Source organism: Zalophus californianus, chromosome 6 (assembly GCF_009762305.2).
Source record: "Zalophus californianus isolate mZalCal1 chromosome 6, mZalCal1.pri.v2, whole genome shotgun sequence".
Taxonomy (NCBI): domain Eukaryota; kingdom Metazoa; phylum Chordata; class Mammalia; order Carnivora; family Otariidae; genus Zalophus; species Zalophus californianus.
The window spans coordinates 115,634,286-115,655,202 of NC_045600.1; the positions used below are offsets into that span (position 1 = coordinate 115,634,286).

A 20,917-nucleotide genomic window follows, 5' to 3' on the forward strand; every position below is an offset into this window, starting at 1 on the left:
TCTTGTCCCGAGCTTCTTTCAGCATTTTCTGTGTCTGAGACTTGTAAGTTTTACTATTAGATGTCAGAGTTTTGACCTATTTTTATTGATTTTGAGGCGGTTCTCTGCCTCCTGGATTTTGATGCCCATTTCATTCCCAAATTAAGGAAGTTCTCTGCTATAATTTGCTCCAATATACCTTCCGCCCCCTCTTTCTTGTTCTCTGGGATCCCAATTATTCTAATATTGTTTCATCTTATGGTATCATTATATCCCGAATTCTGCCCTCGTTATCCAGTAGTTGTCTTTTTATCCATTTCTTTATTCTCCATCATTTGGTCTTCTATATCACTAATTCTCTCCTCTGCCTCATTTATCCTAGCGGTTAGAGCCTCCATTTTTTATTGCACCTCATTAATAGCCTTTTTGATTTTGCCTTGGTTAAACTTTAGTTGTTTTATTTCTCCGGAAACGGATTCTCTGGTATCTTCTTTGCTTTTTTCAAGCCCACATAGTATCTTTATAATCGTCATTCTGAACTCTAGTTCCGACATCTTACTAATGTCTGTATTGATTAGGTCTCTGGCACTTGGTACTGAGTCTTGTTCTTTTTTTTTTTTTTTTGAGGTGAGTTTTTCTGTCTTGTCATTTTGTGCATAGGAGAACAGATGAATGAGAGAACAAAATTCTAAAAGGGTAACAACAACCTCAGAAAAATATACACTAAATAGAACAGACCTGAAACCGGGTGGTAAAGAAAGGGGAAAAATATGAAAAAGAATATGATCAGGCGGGAGACTAGAACAAAGCCATACAGTAGATTTAGTGTATGTTTGGTCTATTAGAAGACACTGTATCCCAGGATTTTAAAGAAAGAAAAACTCATATATATATATATATATATATATATATATATATATATATACTCACAAAAAAAAATAAGGTTAAATACAATAAAGGGATTGAATGTGCTTGTAAAAGTGAAAATTAAAAAGAGTTTAAAAAAAGAATTGATAAGGGGCACCTGGGTGGCTCAGTTGTTAAGCGTCTGCCTTCGGCTCAGGTCATGATCCCCGGGTCCTGGGACCGAGCCCCGCATCGGGCTCCCTGCTCGGCGGGAAGCCTGCTTCTCCCTCTCCCACTCCCCCTGCTTGTTTCCTCTCTTGCTGTGTCTCCTCTGTCAAATAAAAAAAAAAAAAAGAATTGGTAAAATAATATGTTGTTTGAAAAAGGAAAGGAGAAAAATTCAAAAAAGAAAGAAAAAGAAAAAAATAAAGAAAATTTTAAAAATTAACTTTGAAAGTCTAAGGAATCATGGGGAAAAAGCCATGAATTCCATGTGCTGTATTCCCCTAGTGCTGGGGTTTTGCTGCTCTCATTGATCGGTAAACTTGGTTTTGGCTGGATGTTCTTGCTGATCTTCTGGGGGAGGGGCCTGTTGCAGACATTCTCAAATGTCTTTGCCCTGAAGCAGAATTGCTCCTCCCTTGTCAGGGGCCAGGCTAAGTAATCTGTTCAGGTTTGCTCTAGGTAGCTTTTGTTCCCTGAAAGCTTTCCATACAGCCTTGGAAGACAAGAGTGAAAATTGTGGCCTCCCAGCCTCTGCACCAGAGGAGCCGAGAACTCGGGGCTCCACTCCTCAATGATCAGAGAAAAGCAGTCAACCACTCCTGTCTTCTCTGGCTGCACTCCATGCTCACCTGGCCTTTGACCGAGCATTTCTGTCTCTGGCACACGACCCCCTTTGGAGTCTCCAAACCTAGCAGATTCCTGCAGTTCGCTCCCGCACTGCTCCTCCCAGGGAGGAAGGGGAGACTCCCTGGATCTGCCACTTGTTGGGTCCCTGCTGGAAGAGTAGTGGCCCACCTGTGCCACGGATCACAGTTTATGGCAACCGTGAGCTGAGAGCCCACTCCTCAGCTCTGTCTTTGCAGCCATCTTACCCTCTCCGATACCTGGGAGCTCTGCCGCACTCAGGCACCCTCAGTCTTTCTGTCACCCCGAGGCTCCTGAGACCACACTGTCCCAGTTAGGGTTCCATCCCCTGCTTAGCCACTGGAGTGACCTCGCCTAGCAGAGCAGACTTCTAAAAGTTCCAGTGTTGTGCTCCGCTTCTCTGTCACTTGCCAGCCGGCTCTCTCCCCCTGAGGTGTATGTTCCCAAATATCACCTCAGATTCACTTCTCCACACCTCCTATGTTCTGGAAAGTGGTTGCTTTTCTATTCACAGAATTGCTGCTATTCTTTTCTTCAATCTCCTGTTGAGTTTGTAGGTGTTCAGAATGGTTTGACAGCTATCTAGCTGAATTCCTGGAACCATTGGAAATTTAGGTCTCCTACTCCTCTGCCATCTTAGTCCTCCACATCATTAGTTTTTGATAGTGTTCAACAATTCATTAGTTGTGTGTAATTTTTTGGTGTGTTTCCATCATTTGTATTGTTGCTTAGTTTTGGTTAATTTTTTTTCTTTTAATAGTTTTGACTATTGACCTTGATACTTTTACGTGGAATTAGTTTTATACGATCTTTCGAATAAGTAGTGACTTGGGGTAGCTATTAAATTTCCTGGAGCTGCTTTTCTGTTATTTTTGTGTAACATACAGTAACTTGTTCTGAGAGTTTTTTTAAAGATTTTATTTATTTGTGAGAGAGAAAGAGAGAAAGCAGGGGGATCAGCAGAGGGAGAGGGAGAGGCAGGCTCCCCGCTGACTAGGGAGCCCAATGTGGGGCTTGATCCCAGGACCCTGAGATCATGACCTGAGCTGAAAGCAGATGGTTAACTGACTGAGCCACCCAGGCCCCCTAAAATTTCTTGATTCTGTTTCTTTGCTCTCCTTTAATCCTGTCATTTTGTCATTTTTCATTATTATCTCTAGTTTGTTCAATTAAATTCCTTTTGTGTCAGTTTCTTCCATGGATCAGTTTTGAGAGTTTATAGGGGACTAGCCTTTACCAGATTGTTCAGCCTTTTTTTTTTTAAGAGTTTATTTATTTATTTGAAAGAGAATGAGAGAGAGAGCATGAGTGGGGAGAGTGTCAGAGGGAGAAGCAGACTCCCCGCTGAGCAGGGAGCCCGATGCGGGAGTTGATCCCAGGACTCCAGGATCATGACGTGAGCCGGAGGCAGTCGCTTAACCAGCTCAGCCACCCAGGTGCCCCAAATTGTGCAGTCTTTAATGCAGCTACATTTCATTCACCTGCCATTGGAATTGGTAAACTTCTTTCCATTTAAATGCTATTCTCAAATTGGCCTATTATGTTCTCCAGTGAAAAATGCTTCCTTTCCTAGAATTCTGTTTTGAAGTTCATTATTCACTCTTTTGTTTCCCTTTGATTTCTCCTTCAAAGACACTGAAACCCTATTGATGTCTTGGTAATTTGACCTCACCTATTTCTGTTTGGGGATTAGGAGGATATAGTGTCACCTTGTTTTATTTTAAATATTTTCTATGGGTTTTGCTTTTTATATGTAATTTCTCTTTCAGTTCTATATGAGAATTTAGAAAGAATCTAAAACTTTCCTGCCACTGCCTTCTTCTATTCACAATCTTCTCTTACAAGCATTTTAATGACTAATACTTCCTCATGGAAATATACCATAATTTTCTCAATCACTCCTTAATGTTGAAAAACCTTTTTACATGCTTTCCATCTTCAGAAGCCATCTCAAAACCTTCCTGTATAAAGTCTTTATAGTTTTAATGGGGAAATGACTATTAGTTATCCTCTGTTATATCCAACAATGTGTTTCTTTTATTACCCAGAAGTGATCTGTTTCTTAGAGAAACTAAAATATAATGCAAACAACTAGAAAGAAATAGATAATAACTTGAAATGTGTTTATAGAAAACTAGACAAAAGAAATATTTTAAGTCACAGAGGACAAAATACAAATGGTCTAACATACTAACACCAGTATTTCAGACAACAGATTGACAGATTTACAAACAAAAAAGAAATACTAGGTACTGGAAATCACTTGTAGAGATATAAATTAATTCCCATTTTGGTTCAGTTTGGGAACACTTAATGAAAATCCTTAAAAATATGTGTAATCTGCAAAGCAGGAATTTCAGTTGTATGATTTGATCATAAGGGAAAAGTAGATTATGTGTTAAAATTTTAACTGTAGGAATATTTGTTATACTGATATTTATAATATTGAAAATTAAAAATTATCCAAATATCTAAAAATAAAGCATTTAGTAAAATTAGGTGTATTCATGAAATGGAATACTTTACAGCCACTAGATTATGTTGTAGAATATTATTTAATAGGGTGAATATATTTGCAATGGTTTTTTTTTTATATTTTATTTATTTATTTGAGATAGAGAGTGAGCACAAGCAGGGGTTGCGGGAGTTGGGGGGGCAGAGGTAGAGCGAGAAGCAGGGCAGGGAGCCTGATGTAGGGCTGGATCCCAGGACCCTGGGATCACAACCCAAGCTAAAGACAGATGTTTATTCGACTAAGCCATTGAGGCACCCCTATATTTGCAATGTTAAATGAAAAAACAGTATAAAATATCATCAATGGTGTGTCCCACTTTTACATAAATATATATACAAAAAAATGTCTGGAAGGATGTACTCAAATTATTCTTTTTTTTTTTTCCACACCGCAATAGTTAATTTTATTTGTTCAAGGGCTCATATTGCAAGCATTAAACCAAGCATGGGCTTTGATTTTGTGAGCCCAGATTCACATATTTAGGAAGATAAAAGCAAACTGTGATCCGTGTATATGGATGAAAAACTAAAGGCTCACAGTTAATCACATCATAATTTTAAATTTCTACAGCCTAGAAGCCAGAAGTCACAGATCTTTTAGGTCTTTCTGGATGTCCCACAAGGTATCTGCACTTTTCTTGAGCTGGGCAACCTCATCATCCTTCAGCTTCTGGTTGATCACACTGGTTAAGCCCCGAGCGTTCAGGATACATGGAAGGCTCAGGAAGACTTCGTTCTCAATGCCATACATCCCCTTCACCACTGTTGACACTGGATGAATCCTGGATAGATTTTTCAACATGGATTCAATGAGATCAGCCACATTTAATCCAATAGCCCAGTTGGTATATCCTTTTAGCTTGATGACTTCGTAGGCACTTTCCACAACCATCTTATGCACTTCCTTCCAATTTTCACTGTCGTTGTCTGTTCCCATTTCTGGATTCAGTTCCTGAAGAGAAACGCCTGCCACATTCACTCCACTCCACACAGCCACACTTGAATCGCCATGTTCTCCCAAAATCCATCCATGGCAGCTGCTGGGATGAATGCCAAGTTTTTCAGCCATGAGATAGCGAAATCTAGCAGAATCCAGATTACACCCACTTCCAATTACACGGTGCTTGGGTAGTCCACTTAGTTTCCAGGTAACATATGTGAGAATATCCACTGGGTTGGAAACCACAATTATGATACAATCAGGACTGTACTTGACTATCTGCGGAATAATGAATTTGAAGACATTAACATTCCTCTACACCAGATTGAGCCGGCTCTCTCCTTCCTGCTGGCGGACTCCTGCAGTCACCACCACAATCTTAGAATTGGCAGTCAGAGAGTAATCTTTATCTGCCACAATTTTAGGTGTCTGAAGAAATAAGCTCCCATGTTGCAGATCCATCATTTCTCCTTTGAGTTTATCTTCTAAAACATCCACAAGGGCAAGTTCATCAGCCAGAGACTTTCCCAGAATGCTGATGGCACATGCCATACCAACTTGTCCAACACCCACTACAGTGATCTTATTGTTTGGGATGATTGCCTCTTCTTCTGCAACTGGTGCAATCAGTTTTTCCTTAGGAGTTGCCATTGTGCCCAGAGAGAACCCGCGGGGAGAGTCGCGCGAAGAAGACAATGTTAGCTGCGTGTGTCTCCTCGGGCGCAGGATCTGCAAGGCTCAAATTATTCTTTTTAGGTGTTAGTATTATAGATTTTTATTTTTTTGTTTTTTTTGTGTGTGTTTTTTTTTGAGATTTTTATTTCTTAATTTTATTTATATTTTCTATAATTAACACTCATTTTGTATTGAGAAATAACTTACTATTAAAATAGTCAAACAAAAATATAAATATATTCTCATTTGTTCAGTTTTGAGATTTTTGAAAAAAAATTTTTTTAAGATTTTTAAAAATGTTAATATTAATGTGGGTACATAATGCATGTATGTTTGTGTATTGCTAAGGTAGCAGCCAAGAGTATAGACACCCTAGTCATACTGTCTGATTTAAATTTAGGCTTTATCACTTTACTCTCTGTAAAAGTTGCTCAGTCATGATTTTGACTTTCTAACTTTGGGTAAATAATTTAACTTTTTGTGTTTGTTCTGTGTTTAAATGGGAATAATAAAAATACATATCTTCTTAGTATGTTCTAAGTATAGTTTGAAGGACTAAATGAGTGATTATATATGAGGTACTTAGCTTAGTAATAAGCCTTCATAAATATTTTTGTGTTTTTTTAAATTGAGATATAATTGACATATAACATTGTATTAGTTTTAGGTGTACAAAATAATGTTTGAAATGTATGTTTGCACATATATATGTATATATATATAGTGAAATAATCACAACTAATTTAATTAACATCCATTACCACATATAGTTACAATTTTTTTCATGTGGTGAGAATTTTTATGATCTAATCTCTTAGAAACTTTCAAACATATAATACAGTATTGTTAACTATAGTCACCATGCTATACATCACACCCCCAGGATTTATTTATCTTATGTAACTGGAAGTTTGCACCTTTTGAGCACCTTCACTCATTTGACCATAAATACTGTTATTAGTTCTTACTGCTGTACTCTTTTCTCGTTTATTCATTTATTTAACACATACTTATTGATTGCCTACCATATGCCAGGTATATTACCAGATATAGAAACATCAGTGAGCAAAACAAAGTCATTGCCCTCATGAAACTTATATTCTATTGCAGAAGACTGCAAATGAATATTTGATGTTAGGCAAGTCCTTTGAAGAAAAATAAACAATAAAGAGATGGCAGATAGTACAGGGTGTTACTTAAGATTGGGTGTTCATTTTAGCTTGGACCATGCAAATATCTGGGAGAAGAATATTCTTGGCTAAGAGAACAACATATATAGATTCCTGAGGCAGTAACAGTCCTGATGAATATGAGGAACAACAACATCCGCTCTACTGTGGATGGAGCAGAGTGAAAAAAGGAGAGTACTATAAGATGAGGTCAGAGAGATCAATGATATAGAGCTTGACCTTGGTAGGCCATTGTAAGGACTTTGGATTTTACTTAAATGTGGTGAGAAGGCAAGATTTTAATAAGAAGAATGATGTGTTGTGATTCATATTTTAAAAATATCACTAACTGCTTGTAACGAAAAGACTTGAGGGTCTCATTAGAAGCTGGGAGACCAGTTAAGAGGCTATTGCAGTAGTACAGGCAAGAGCTGATGATGGTGGTGGGGAGAAGTGATTGGATTTGAGATGAATTTTGGGATATATTTGGAAGTGGAGCTCTCAGGATTTGCTGATGTATTTATTTATTTATTTATTTTAAGATTTTATTTATTTGACAGAGAGAGACACAGTGAGAGAGGGAACACAAGCAGGGGGAGTAGGAGAGGGAGAAGCAGGTTTCCCGTGGAGCAGGGAGCCCGATGTGGGACTCGATCCTAGGACCCTGCGATTATGACCTGAGCCGAAGGCAGGCGCTTAACGACTGAGCCACCCAGGTGCCCCTGCTGATGTATTTATGAGCAGTTGTGTGAATGATAGTACCATTTACTGAAATGGGCAACACTCTGGGAAGAGTATGTATATGGGGAGCATAAATGTTTTGTTATCGACTGTTATTTGGAAATGCTTATGATGGAAATACTCCATCTAAGTGGAGATTTTTAGACAGTTTGATATAGGAGTGGAGTTCAGAGGAGAGGTCGAGGCTAGAGATAAAAATTTGGGCATTGCCTTTGCATAAATATTTCAAGTCACTGCACTTGATGAGTGAGTTTGGATAGAGAAGAATAGCTCTGCAGTACTCCAACATTTACTGGCTAAGCAGAGCAAAAGGATCCAGCAAAGAAGACTTAGAAGGTGTGGCTGGTATGTTAGGAGGATAGTGTAACGTCTGGAAACCTAGTGAAAAAAAGGGTCAGGAAAGAGGAAGTGATCTACAGTTTGTTAGAAATTTGAGGGAAAAGTCTAAAATAATTTCTAGAATGTGTGGAGGAAATTGTTTAAGTTTCCTTGATTGCCTGGCAATACTAGAGGCTATTTGAGGTGTAATGTCATAAATTTAATGTGAGAGTAGTCAACACAGTTCATAATTATAGCCACTTTAATCTGCCCAGATATGTTTACAGAGCAGGGTGAGAGTTGGATTTAGAGTTTGGATTTTGCCATGCAAGTATGAATAAAGAAGAGAGGGGAAGGGAATGTACATGCTGTGTACATGCAAGGAAGTGATTATAGTGAGGGCTGTAAAATCTAACATTGATATGGTGGAACATGGGGTCAGACTCTGTGCTCCAGCCAAACCAGATCTCTGTTGCTAATAACCACATTCTGTTTTCATCCCTGCTTGTGTTTTTTGAGATGCCCTTTTTATTTTTCCTTTCTGCCACCTTTCCCAACTCCCAGCCCAAACAAACACACATATATCCAATATCTATATGTTAAAATTCAGTCCATCCTTCAAGAGATAGCAGACATAGTACTTCTTCTTGAAACCTTTCCTCCTCACCCTCACTGAATAGTGCTTTTGTTTCCCTTTTGAACTCCTATAGCACTCTAACTTTCTAATTGGCACTTACTGGTTGATATTTGTGTGTGTGTGTGTGTGTGTGTGTGTGTGTGTGTGTGTGTGTGTGTGTGTGTGTGTGTGTTAAACCTCTCTTACTACACTGTGTAATTGTGAGGAACAGGCATATGTCCTTATATCCTTAGCATTTATCACAACTGATGTGCAGCAAAGGTTTGATAAGTTAATGAAATCCTTTTTTTAATTTTAATTCAGTTAGCCAACTTGTACATCATTAGTTTCAGATGTGTTCAATAATTTATCAGTTTCATATAACACCCAGTGTTCATCACATCATGTGCCCTCCTTAAGTCAATGAAATCTTAAGAAAACAATTTCTTCAGTGTTTTCCAAAGCAATTGTGAAAACCAGAATTTCATAAAGATTACTTTTACTTTCATCTATATACTCTTATACTTACTGTAGTCTGTAGCAATGCTATGTTATTTTTTAACCAGCATCATCATCATCATCATTATTTATTTATCTTGCAGGAGCATCTTTCTTTAAAGAAGTATATTATTGACATTGTGGTTGAAAGTGCAGCTTTACCAGAGCCTTTGAAAGATGGTGAAGAGCGGCAGAAAAATAAAAAAAAAGCCAAAAAGATAAAAGCCCGGATGAACTCCAGGTACCATAAATATCCTTAAAAACAAAACAAAACAGAAACTGTTAGTGATATATCCTTTTTAATGTAAATCTAAGGAAGACCCTCTGCCCCGGACAAAAGTTTAAACTTGTTTGCTTTAAGAAAGCCTTGAAAATAATACTGATGAGCCTAATTTATAGCCACTTTCTTTGATTGAGAAAGAAAACTATGTATCGATCTAAAGTCCTTGCTTTCACCTGTTAAGAGCTCTTCTTATAATTGGATGCCAAAGCCCTGCCAAACTTGTGCCTCCTCCAGCATACAGTACTATAAGTATGTGTAAACTAAGCCTATTTTTCTTTCCAACTATTGATTTTTAAATGAGGTATCAAAGAAAATCAATAGCAATCAACAAATAGAAGTCTGCTGGCTGTAGTGTCAAATCCCATGACTAGACTTAATCAATTTGGTTGCCTGTCACAATAAGAAAAGTTCAAGAAATATCTTGAAATGGAAAGTGAGTTGTCAGACCTGTAGTTTATCATCAGCCTCCAAAGTAACATCTGAGGATCAGACAGCTGTGTAGTACATCATTACCTCATATGCTTTGAGCATCACCTGATGACTGATGAGTCTTATTCAGGACACAAATGTAGTTCCTCTGTAGTAGATAATTTTGTGCTATTTAGGGGAAGGTAATCTAAATATGTTGTTTTACCTTTATTACCAAATGTTTTGAAAGTTGGAGAAGCTTGACCCATGGGATTATAGAAATATAGTTCTAGAAGGTGAATGGTGGTTTTCGCTCTATAGTTTCCAATTTCAGATTGTAATTAAAGGTGTCCATTTCATCTTCCAGAATCAACGAAAACTTGCAGAGTACTCATTCAAGCAAAGAATAGAAAAGGCTTTTTTGATTGTATTTTTTGAGATTCCTCTAAGTTTCTAAAAATAGTTTCACAGTATACTTGAAGGTATTACTGACCTTCATTTCTAGTTATGCTAAGAACTTTCTGACCTCCGACACTGAAATACTATACAGCCCATTTTTGTGAGTTCTTTTTTTCCTCTGTGTACACATTCCCTTGCTAAGCTCCCCCAGTCCTGTGTCTCTAAATATCTTCTACTTAGTGATGACCACCAATTTAATATCTTCCAATTTTATTCAAAGACAAGCTTCTGTTCTCTCCCTCACCCCATTCTCCAAAACCCCTCTTTGTCCCATAGTTTTCTCTGTCTCAGTAAATGGATACTCTGTTCTAGCTTTGTATGCCAAAATTCTTGAAGTTATCCTTGCCTTTTCTCTTTCTCCCACCCCTCACATCCAGTCCAACTGCAAATAATGTTAGCTTGATTTAAAATGTATTCAGGATTTGACTACATCTCTCTAACTTCACTGCTTCCCCTGAACCAATCCTTTGTCATCTCTCGCCTGAATTACTGCAGTAGCTCTGTGACTAATATCCTTGTTTCTGCCCTTGCCTCCTTGCAGTCTATTCCAAATACTCTAGCCAGACTATTAAAATGTAAGTTAGATCATGTCACTTCTCTTCTCAAAACCTCAGGTTTCCTCTTCCCACGTAATCCATACACTCGTCTCCCTTATGTCCTTCTGGTCTTTGCGCACATGTTCCCTTTCTTGTGAGGCTGTCCTCAAGAGCTTGACTTTTGTTTTGTTTGTTTTTTGAAATGTAAGTAGTAGTAATGTATTAAACAAAACCTTAAAATTATAGGAAAAAATACCTATAATTCTGTTGCTAATATTTTGACATATATATCCTTTTTATACATACCTAACCTATATCTATAGACTTTATTCTTCATTGCAGTATGATTTATTTAAGTGAAATGTGGAGATATCCAGTATGGTTTGTTGACTTTTGACAAATCTAGATGCTCATGTAATCCATACTCCTATCAAAATTGTCTTTGTGCCTCTTTCCAGTCAGTTTCTTACCACCCCTGGCCCTTGGTAATCACTGACCTGCTTTCTATCATTACAGATTATTTTTTCCTGTTCAGGAAAGGGATACCAATGAAATCAAACTCCCTTGTGGCTAGCTTCTTTCACTAAATGTACTATTTTTGAGATATATCAGTGTTGTGTGTAGGTACTTTGATTCTTTTTATTATTGTACATATTCGTTGTGTGCATATCCTACAATTTTTATTTATTCATCTGTTGATAGACTTTTGGGTTTCCAGTTTTGGGCATTTATAAATTAAGCTCCCCTCAAGTCTTTGAGTGTATATGAGTTTTCATTTCTCCTGGGTAAATACCTAGAAGTGGAATACCACATCGTTTTCCATAGTGGTTATACTCTTTTACACTCCTATCAGCAATATGTGGGACTTCCAGTTGCTCCACAGTCTTGCCAGTACACACTTAATATTGTTAATTTTTAAAATTTTTAGCCTAGGGGCGCCTGGGTGGCTCAGTCGTTAAGCGTCTGCCTTCGGCTCAGGTCATGATCCCAGAGTCCTGGGATCGAGCCCCGCATCGGGCTCCCTGCTCCACGGGAAGCCTGCTTCTCCCTCTCCCACTACCCCTGCTTGTGTTCCCTCTCTCGCCGTGTCTCTCTCTGTCAAATAAATAAATAAAATCTTAAAAAAATAAAATAAAATTTTTAGCCTATTTCAGCAGGAGTGTCAGAGTATCTCAATGTGGTTCTAATTTGCATTTTCCTAGTGACTAATAATATATCTTGAGCATTTTTTCATGTGTATTTTAACCATTCAGTATCTTTCTTTATGTGTCTATTGAAGGTTTTTGCCTATTTTATGGGATTTCAGTTGCACTTAAAATAGAGTGTTTGATGTTCCACAAGTCATTTTTTTTCCTCTGCATCAATTTGGATAGTTCTGTTGCCTTATATGATGTTTTCTTCTGCTGTTTGTCATCTGCTATTGAAATTGTCCACTGAATTTTTCACTTCATATGTTGCATTTTACATCTCTCTGAGTCCCTTTTGGTTTTTTATTATAGTTTCAGTTTATCTATTTCTAATTCTGATTTGTTCTTTTTTATGCTTATGGTTTCCTTTAACATATTTATGAATTTATTTGAAGTCCATCATACTTACAATTTCTCCATCTGAAATTGTTTATTGACTGATTTTTCTCCCCAGTACAAGTATGTTTCCTGTTACTTATGCCTACTAATTTTGTTGCTACTATTTTTATTTTTATCCTTTCATTGGACAGTATGAGCTCTATGTTATTGTACGTTTGGATTTTGTTGTTTTTCTTAATAGAATGTGGAATTTTATTCTGTCATACAGGTTACATGCCTTGATTTTAAGTTTTGTGAGGTGGGTTTTGAGTAACCTTTAATTCTAGAGCTAGCTTGGCCCTACTCCTAAATGTTTGGCCTTTGTAAAGTCTCCACTGAATGACTAGAGTGTTCAATAAATACTTGTAATATAGCATTTGAAACTCAAACATCTCTCAACTTTATGCAAGCTCTGGTAATTGTTCAGCTTACAGTTCCCTGGTAGTTGGTCTTTCCTCTGCTGTGGGAAGTCTTGCCATGCTTATTCATAGATTAATATGGCCAAACACTTAAAGAGAACCTTTGGAGATTTCTGGACCTTTGTTGCACACATCCCTTCTCTCTGTGCATAAATGCCAATTGTCTCCTTGGCTCACACTTACATCCTCTGTTTTGGTTACCTCTTTCCCCTCATATATAGCTGTTTGGAAAATGCCTTCAGGCAAAAGATGAAGTAATCATGGGACCTAGTTAATTTGTTTCCTTTTGCTCAGGGATTATGGTCCTAGGCTACTAGTTGTCTATACATGAAAATCAGTAATTCCGTATGCTTTAGGAATTTTCATTGTTGTTCATAACAGAAGGGCCAGTATGATATTAGTTAGTCTGTAGTGACTGAAAACAAAATTGTCAAGCAGCATTATCAGCATTCCCCAGTTCTTTTTTGCTGTAGCACTTACCATCATCTAAAATCCTATTTATTATTATTTACACTTTGTTTTTCTCTCATTAGAATATAAACTTCATGAGGATTTTTGTCTCTGTTGTTGGCACCCGGTATGTTTTCAACAAACATTTGTTACAAAGGATTAGATGAGATTGGATTGTGGGATTAGTGTTCATATCACTAGGATTTCTTTGGTGTTTTAAAAATGGATAAAAGAACTATGAGTATTGCTTCCATAAATCAGAGTTCAGTCTTGAGGCAGGATGGTCTGTTCCGGGTTTCTTGGTAGAGTTAGTGAAGGTAAGGCTGTAGAAACCTGATTCAAGACGATGTAAAACTGGATATTTGGTCTTCCTTCAGCCAGGTAGATGAGGGACACTGTCTAATGGCAAAGCCAGAATTAGCAGGTGGTTTATATTGTGGTTATGTGTTCTAAAACTAATTAGTAGGGTTCTATATGACTTATTCATGGATGAAGAACTGTGAGAGTGCATGTATTTCCTTAGAGTTTTTACATTCAGGCAGATTTTCTTCTGAAAGAGGAGTCCATACGAACAGTCAGAACTTTACTGCTGAAACTTAAGTGGAGAGGATCCATCATTTGGCACAGAGGACCAAGAAAAGCAAGATAGGCAGTAAAGCTCCAATCACTACCCTGAATTTTAGGACAGAAGCATGATGACATTAAGCAAGAAACTAGATTTGTGGAACAGACTGTCATTGATCTGGAGTTTGAATGGAGGTAGGAATGAAGTAACGTAGAGAGCTGCTACTTAGAGCAACAATTGGATTCATAGGGTTTTCACTGTATATGGCCAGACCTGTGTCTGCAGTGTTGGCAGCTTGCATGTCACCTTCAATGTCCACTGGTAATCGTTAGGCTAACAGAATCCTTATCTCTGAAAATAATTGACTTTCAAGAAGATGTTCTGAAATGATGCAAGGAGAGAATGAGGAGTATGTGTCTATGTATATCTCTCTATATCTATATATAGGTATGTGTACATATAAATGAATATATGAGAAAAGAAAGTGAATAGCTATCTGTCCACGTATATGTTTATGTTTCGGTATAAATTCAGATATAGATGCACACACAGACATACACAGAGTTTATCTTGAATCTATGTTTGTTTGAGAATTGAATAGGGTTGAGCCTTGGCTTACAGTTGACCAGTGAACCTACATGGCCATGGAGACCTAAGTTGAACAGAGTAGAGGCAGAAGAAGACATAAGGGCTAACAACTATTACAGGATTCTGATTTAGAACTTTAAGGTGAAACCTAATATTAAATTTAATTTTAAAACTGTTTTTTACACTCATTTTGCATCCTTTATATGTGTCTTAAGGAATCCATTCAACCCATTATTCAAATATTTGCATTATCTTCAAACAAAAGTGAATAGAACATAATTTCTACCCTTGGGAAGTTTATAAGGTATTAATAGAGGTAAGTTACATATAAGTAACTCTTACATGAGACAACGTGTCCAAAGTAGCAGAAGAAAGGTACAAATAAGTATTTAGGTGAATTCCAGGGAAATAAACTTCGTTATGACTGGGTAGTCAGGGAAGGCTACTTACAGTAATGGTGATTATAAAAAGAAATATGTATAAACAAAAATTGGCTCATATTTATTAAGCTCTTTATGCCCTAGATATTGTCTTAGACCGGAAGTACCCATTTTAAGCAATATTAAAATAGTCTGTGAATGTTCATTCTGTTGATAGTCATAAGAGCAAAAATTTGATTAACAGTTTAGATAGCCAATAATAAGTAGATGATCGAGTAAAGTATGGTACATGAGACTTTTTTTTCCCATTGAATATTCTTTCCTGCTTTTTCAGTGAATAGTTGACCATATAGTTGTGAGTTCATTTCTGGATTTTCTATTCTGTTGCATTGATCTATGTGTCTATTTTTGTTCCAGTACCATACTGTCTTGATCACTACAGCTTTGTAATATTACTTGAAGTTCAGAATTGTGATGAATCTAGCTTTACTTTTCCTTTTCAAGATTACTTTGACTTTTTGGGGTCTTTTGTTGTTCCATGCAAATTTTAAGATTGTTCTAGCTCTTTGAAAAATGCTGATAGTATTTTGATAGGGATTGAATTAAATGTATAGATTGCTTTGGGTAGTATAGACATTTTAATATTTGTTCTTCCAATCATGAGCATGGAATTTTTTTCCATTTCTTTGTGTCATCTTCAATTTCTTTCATAAGTGTTCTGTAGTTTTCAGATTACAGATCTTTTACCTCTTTGGTTAGGTTTATTCCTAGGTGTCTTACGGTTTTTGGTGCAATTGTAAATGTGATTGATTCCTTGATTTCTTTTCTGCTGCTTCGTTATTGATGTATAGAAATGCAACAGATTTCTGTACATTGGTTTTATATCCTGCAACTTTACTGAATTTGTGTATTAGTTCTACCAGTTTTTTTGTGGTCTTTTGGATTTTCTACCTAGAGTATCATGTCATCTGCACATAGTGAAAGTTTGACATCATCCCTGCTGATTTGGATGCCTTTTATTTCTTTCTTTTTGTCATATTATTGCTAAGGCTAGGACTTCCAGTACTGTGTTAAGTAACAGTGGTGAGAGTGGACATCCCTGTCATGTTCCTGACATTAGAGGAAAAGTTCTCTCTTTTTCCCTGTTGAGGATGATAGTTAAGTATATGGCCTTTATTATGTTGAGATATATCCCCTCTACCCTTTTGAGGGCTTTTATCATGAATGCATATTGTCATCCCAAAGGTTTTTGACCATTGTGTTTTTTTTTTTTTTTTGAGATTTAATATTTATTTGCAGTCCTTTTTTTTTTTTTAATTTTTTATTGTTATGTTAATCACCATATATTACATCATTAGTTTTTGGTGCAGTGTTCCATGATTCATTGTTTGTTCATAACACCCAGTGCTCCATGCAGAACGTGCCCTCCTCAATACCCATCACCAGGCTAACCCATCCCCCTACCCCCCTCCCCTCTAGAACCCTCAGTTTGTTTTTCAGAGTCCATCATCTCTCATGGTTCGTCTCCCCCTCTGACATACTCCCCTTTTCTTCCTCTTCTGTTATCTTCTTCTTTTTCTTTTTTCTTAAAATATGTTGCGTTATTTGTTTCAGAAGTACAGATCTGTGATTCAACAGTCTTGCACAATTCACAGCGCTCACCGTAGCACATACCCTCCCCAATATCTATCACCCAGCCACCCCATCCCTCCCACCCCCGACCACTCCAGTAACACTCAGTTTGTTTCCTGAGATTAAGAATTCCTCATATCAGTGAGGTCATGTGATACATGTCTTTCTCTGATTGACTTATTTCACTCAGCATAACACCCTCCAGTTCCATCCACGTCGTTGCAAATGGCAAGATCTCATTCCTTTTGATGGCTGCATAATATTCCATTGTGTATATATACCACATCTTCTTTATCCATTCATCTGTCGATGGGCATCTTGGCTCTTTCCACAGTTTGGCTATGGTGGACATTGCTGCTATAAACATTGGGGTGACCATTGTGTTTTCAATTTCATTTGTTTTCATGTAATTTTTAATTTCTTCTTTGATTTCTTCAATGACCCATTCATTGTTTAGTAGCATATTTTTTAACCTCCATTTATTTGTGCTCTTTACAGATTTTTTCTTGTGGTTGATTTCTAGTTTGATAGGGTTGTGGATGGAAAAGATGAATGTTATCTAAATCTTTTTGTATTTGTTGAGACTTGTTTTATGGCTTAATACATAATCTGTTCTGGATAATGTTCCATGTGCACTTGAAAAGAATGTGTATTCTGCTATTTTAGGATGAGATGTTCTGAATGTATCTGTTAAATCCATTTGGTCCAGTGTGTCATTCAAAGCCACTGTTTCCTTGTTGATTTTCTATTTAGATGATCTGTCCATTGATGTAAGTGGGGTTTTAAAGTTCCCTACTATCATTGTATTACTACTATCAATTACTTTCTTCATGTTTGTTATTAAGTTTTATGTATTTGGGTGCTCCCATATTGGGTGAATAAATATTTAAAATTGTATCTTCTTTTCTTTTAAACTTTATTTATTTAAGTAGTATCTACACCCAATTTGGAGCTTGAAATCATACCCTGAGATCAAGAGTGGCATACTCTTCTGACTGAGTCATCCAGGCACCGCATAAAATTATCTTCTTATTGGATTGTCACCTTCATTATTTTATAGTGTCCTTCTTTGGCTCTTGTTATAGTCTCTTGCTATAGTCTGCCACCCTGGCTTTCTTTTGACATCATGTGCATGATAAATGTTTCTCCATCTCCTCACATTTAATCTCCAGGTATCTTTAGGTTGAAATGAGTAGGCAGCATATAAATGGGTCTTGTTTTTATATTTACTCTGTCATCTTATGTTTTTTGATTAGGGCATTTACTCATTCCCATTCAAATGAATTATGAACAGATATATATTTCTTTATTTTCTATATATTCTTTTTTTACTTGTTTTGTTGTTTTTGTAATTTTTCTCTAATCTTTCATGGTTTGCTGGCTTTTTTTTTACTGATATACTTGGATTTCTTTCTCTTAATTCTGGGCATATTGATTTCGGTTTTTGATTTGTGGTTACCGTTTTGTTTGTATATAGTGTATACTGTATATAGCAGTCACTTTATTAAGCTGATGGTCCCTTAAACTTGAATCCATTTTTTCTCCTGCCCGCCCCCCCCATGTTTTAGGTATATGGTGTCATATTTTACATGTTTGTATTTTGTGAATCCCTTGACTGGTATTTACAGATACTCTTATTTTTACTGCTTTTTCCCCTACTTTTCATACTTGTATCTGCAGTCTTTCCTTACCACTTAAAATGTCCCCTTTAACAGTTCTTCTGGCCTGGTTCAGTGATCATGAACTCCTTTAGTTTTTTTTTGTTTTTGTTTTTGTTTTTTATCTAAGAAACTATCCCTCTATTCTGAACAATACTCTTGCTGGATAGAGTTTTCTTGGCTGCAGATATTTCCCTTTCAGCGCTCTGAATATATCATGTTACCCACTTGTGGCCTGCAAATTTCTGTTGATAAATCTGCTGATAGCTTTATGGGGTTTCCCTTGTATGTAACTGTCTTCTCTTGCTGCTTTTAAAATGTTTCCTTTATCACTACTTCTTGCCATTTTAATTACTATGTGTCTTGGTGTGAGCCTCCTTTAGTTGATTTTGTTGGGAGATCTCTGTGCCTCCTGGATCTGGATATCTGTTTCCTTCCCCCAATTTAGGGAAGTTTTCAGCTATTATTTCTTCATATAAATTTGCTATCCCCAGGGTGCCTAGGTGGCTCAATCATTAAGCATCTGCCTTCGGCTCAGATCATGATCCCAGGGCCCTGGGATCGAGCCCCACGTCAGGCTCCCTGCTCAGCAGGAAGCCTGCTTCTCCCTCTCCCACCCCCCCTGCTTGTGTCCCTCTCTTGCTGTCTCTCTCTCTCTGTGTCAAATAAATAAAATCTTTTTAAAAATTAATTTGCTATCCCCTTTATTCTGAGACTCCTATAATACAAATATTATTAGGCTTGATGGAGTCACTGAGTTCCCTAAGTCTATTCTCATTTTGGATAATTTTTTTTTCTCTCACCTGTCAGCTTGATTATTTGCCATCCCTCAGTCTCCCAGGTCGCTAATTCATTCCTCTGCTTCCTCTATCCTGCTATTTATTCTATCTAGTGTATTTTTAATTTCTTTCATTGTATTGTTCATCTCTGATGGGCTCTTTTTCATCTCTTTGTTAATAGTCTCACTGATGTCCTCCACTCTTTTCTCAAGTCCAGTGAGTATCTTTATGATCATTACTTTAAATTGTCTATCAGGCATACTACTTATATCCATTTTTCTTAGGTCTCTAATTGTGGTTTTATCTAACTCTCTGCCTGTTTTTCTATGTGAGGAAAGTCAGCTATGTCTCCTGCTCTTGAAAGTAGTGGCCATGAGAGACTCTGGACTCCGGGAACCAAACTGAGGGTTGCAGAAGGGAGTGGGGGTGAGGGGATGAGGTAACAAGGTGATGGGTATTAAGGAGGGCATATATGATGATGAGCACTGGGTGTTATATGCAACTAATGAGTCATTGAACACTACATCAAAAACTAATTATGTACTATATGCTGGCTAATTAAACATAATAACAAAATAAATTAAAAAAACAAAAAATATAGATTTCTGAAAAAAAATTCTTGAAAAAAAATAAACAAAATAGGGACAAAATAGGGATAAATAACACCTATATCCCAGGGCTGCTGTGAGAATTAAATATGATTATGAGAAAAAAAACCACAATGACCAGTATTTAGAATATAGTATGGGGCACCTGGGTGGCTCAGTCGGTTAAGCGTCTGCCTTTGGTTCAGGTCATGATCCCAGGGTCCTGGGATCGAGCCTTGCATCGGACTCCCTGCTCCGCGGGAAGCCTGCTTCTCCCTTTCCCACTCCCCCTGCTTGTGTTCCCTCTCTTGCTGTGTCTCTCTCTGTCAAATAAATAAATAAAACCTTTAAAAAAAAATAGAATATAGTATGTATACAGTAAATGGTAGATTTATTTTTCCTGATTTTGTATTCAGATATCTGATTCAGTGACTGAGTTTTAGATACCTTAAATATAATCAAATATTAACACTGGAAGGAAGGGTTTTTTTTCTTATGTTTAAAAATGTTTTGTCCATTCTTGACATTTGCTTTTTTCATTTTTTTAAGATGGTTTTTTAATTTGAAAATATTCTTTTTTGGTGAAGTATGTTAATTTCAGCTATAATGTTTATTGGATATTATTTTTAGGAAGCTTAAATGTTAGAAGTATATTCACCTGAAAAGATATTCATTTCACTGTTTTATATTTATTATTATAATTTATTTGGTTTGTGGGTTTTTCATTCTTTTTTTCTCCTCCAATTGTTAACTGTTTTAGAATCTACCAAAGTGAGTGATGCCTCCCCTTTTAGTATTATTTTTTTTTGGAGTTATTAGGTTGAGATGCACATTTCATGACAACCAAATTATGGTCAAGTGATTTTACCATCTCCTTCTTCCCTATAAAATTCAAAGCTGGCTATAAATAAATGTTACCAATCTTTGACAAAGCAGGAAAAAATATGCAACGGAAAAAAAGACAGTCTCTTCAATAAATAGTGCTGGGAATATTGAACAGCTATATACAGAAGAATGGAACTCGACCATTCTCTAACACCATACACAAAGATAAACTCAAAATGGATGAAAGACCTCAGTGTGAGACAGGAATCCATCAAAATCTTAGAGGAAAACATAGGCAGTAACCTCTTCGACATTGGCCACAGCAACTTCTTTCAAGATACATCTCCAAAGGCTAGTGAAACAAAAGCAAAATTGAACTTTGGGGACTTCATCAAGATAAAAAGCTTCTGAATGAAGGGGAGTAAGTCAGAGGGGGAGACGAACCATGAGAGACGATGGACTCTGAAAAACAAACAGGGTTCTAGAGGGGAGGAGGGTAGGGGGATGGCTTAGCCTGGTGATGGGTATTAAAGAGGGCACATTCTGCCTGGAGCACTGGGTGTTATGAACAAACAATGAATCATGGAACACTACATCAAAAACTAATGATGTAATAT

The 20,917-nt window shown here is 36.9% G+C and overlaps 1 protein-coding gene and 1 pseudogene across 4 annotated transcripts in view; one reads left to right on the plus strand and one right to left on the minus strand.

Annotated features, from left to right (window-relative positions):
• The window catches only part of SCAPER (S-phase cyclin A associated protein in the ER), a 537,265-nt gene that overhangs the window by 241,844 nt on the left and 274,504 nt on the right, over window positions 1-20,917 (plus strand). For all 4 annotated transcript variants that reach the window (XM_027570918.1, XM_027570921.1, XM_027570919.1 and 1 more), the window contains exon 21: window positions 9,271-9,407. In XM_027570918.1, coding sequence (XP_027426719.1) covers window positions 9,271-9,407 — 137 coding nt within the window. The remainder of the gene's footprint in view (window positions 1-9,270; window positions 9,408-20,917) is intronic.
• On the minus strand, window positions 4,670-5,815 carry LOC113909582 (annotated as a pseudogene).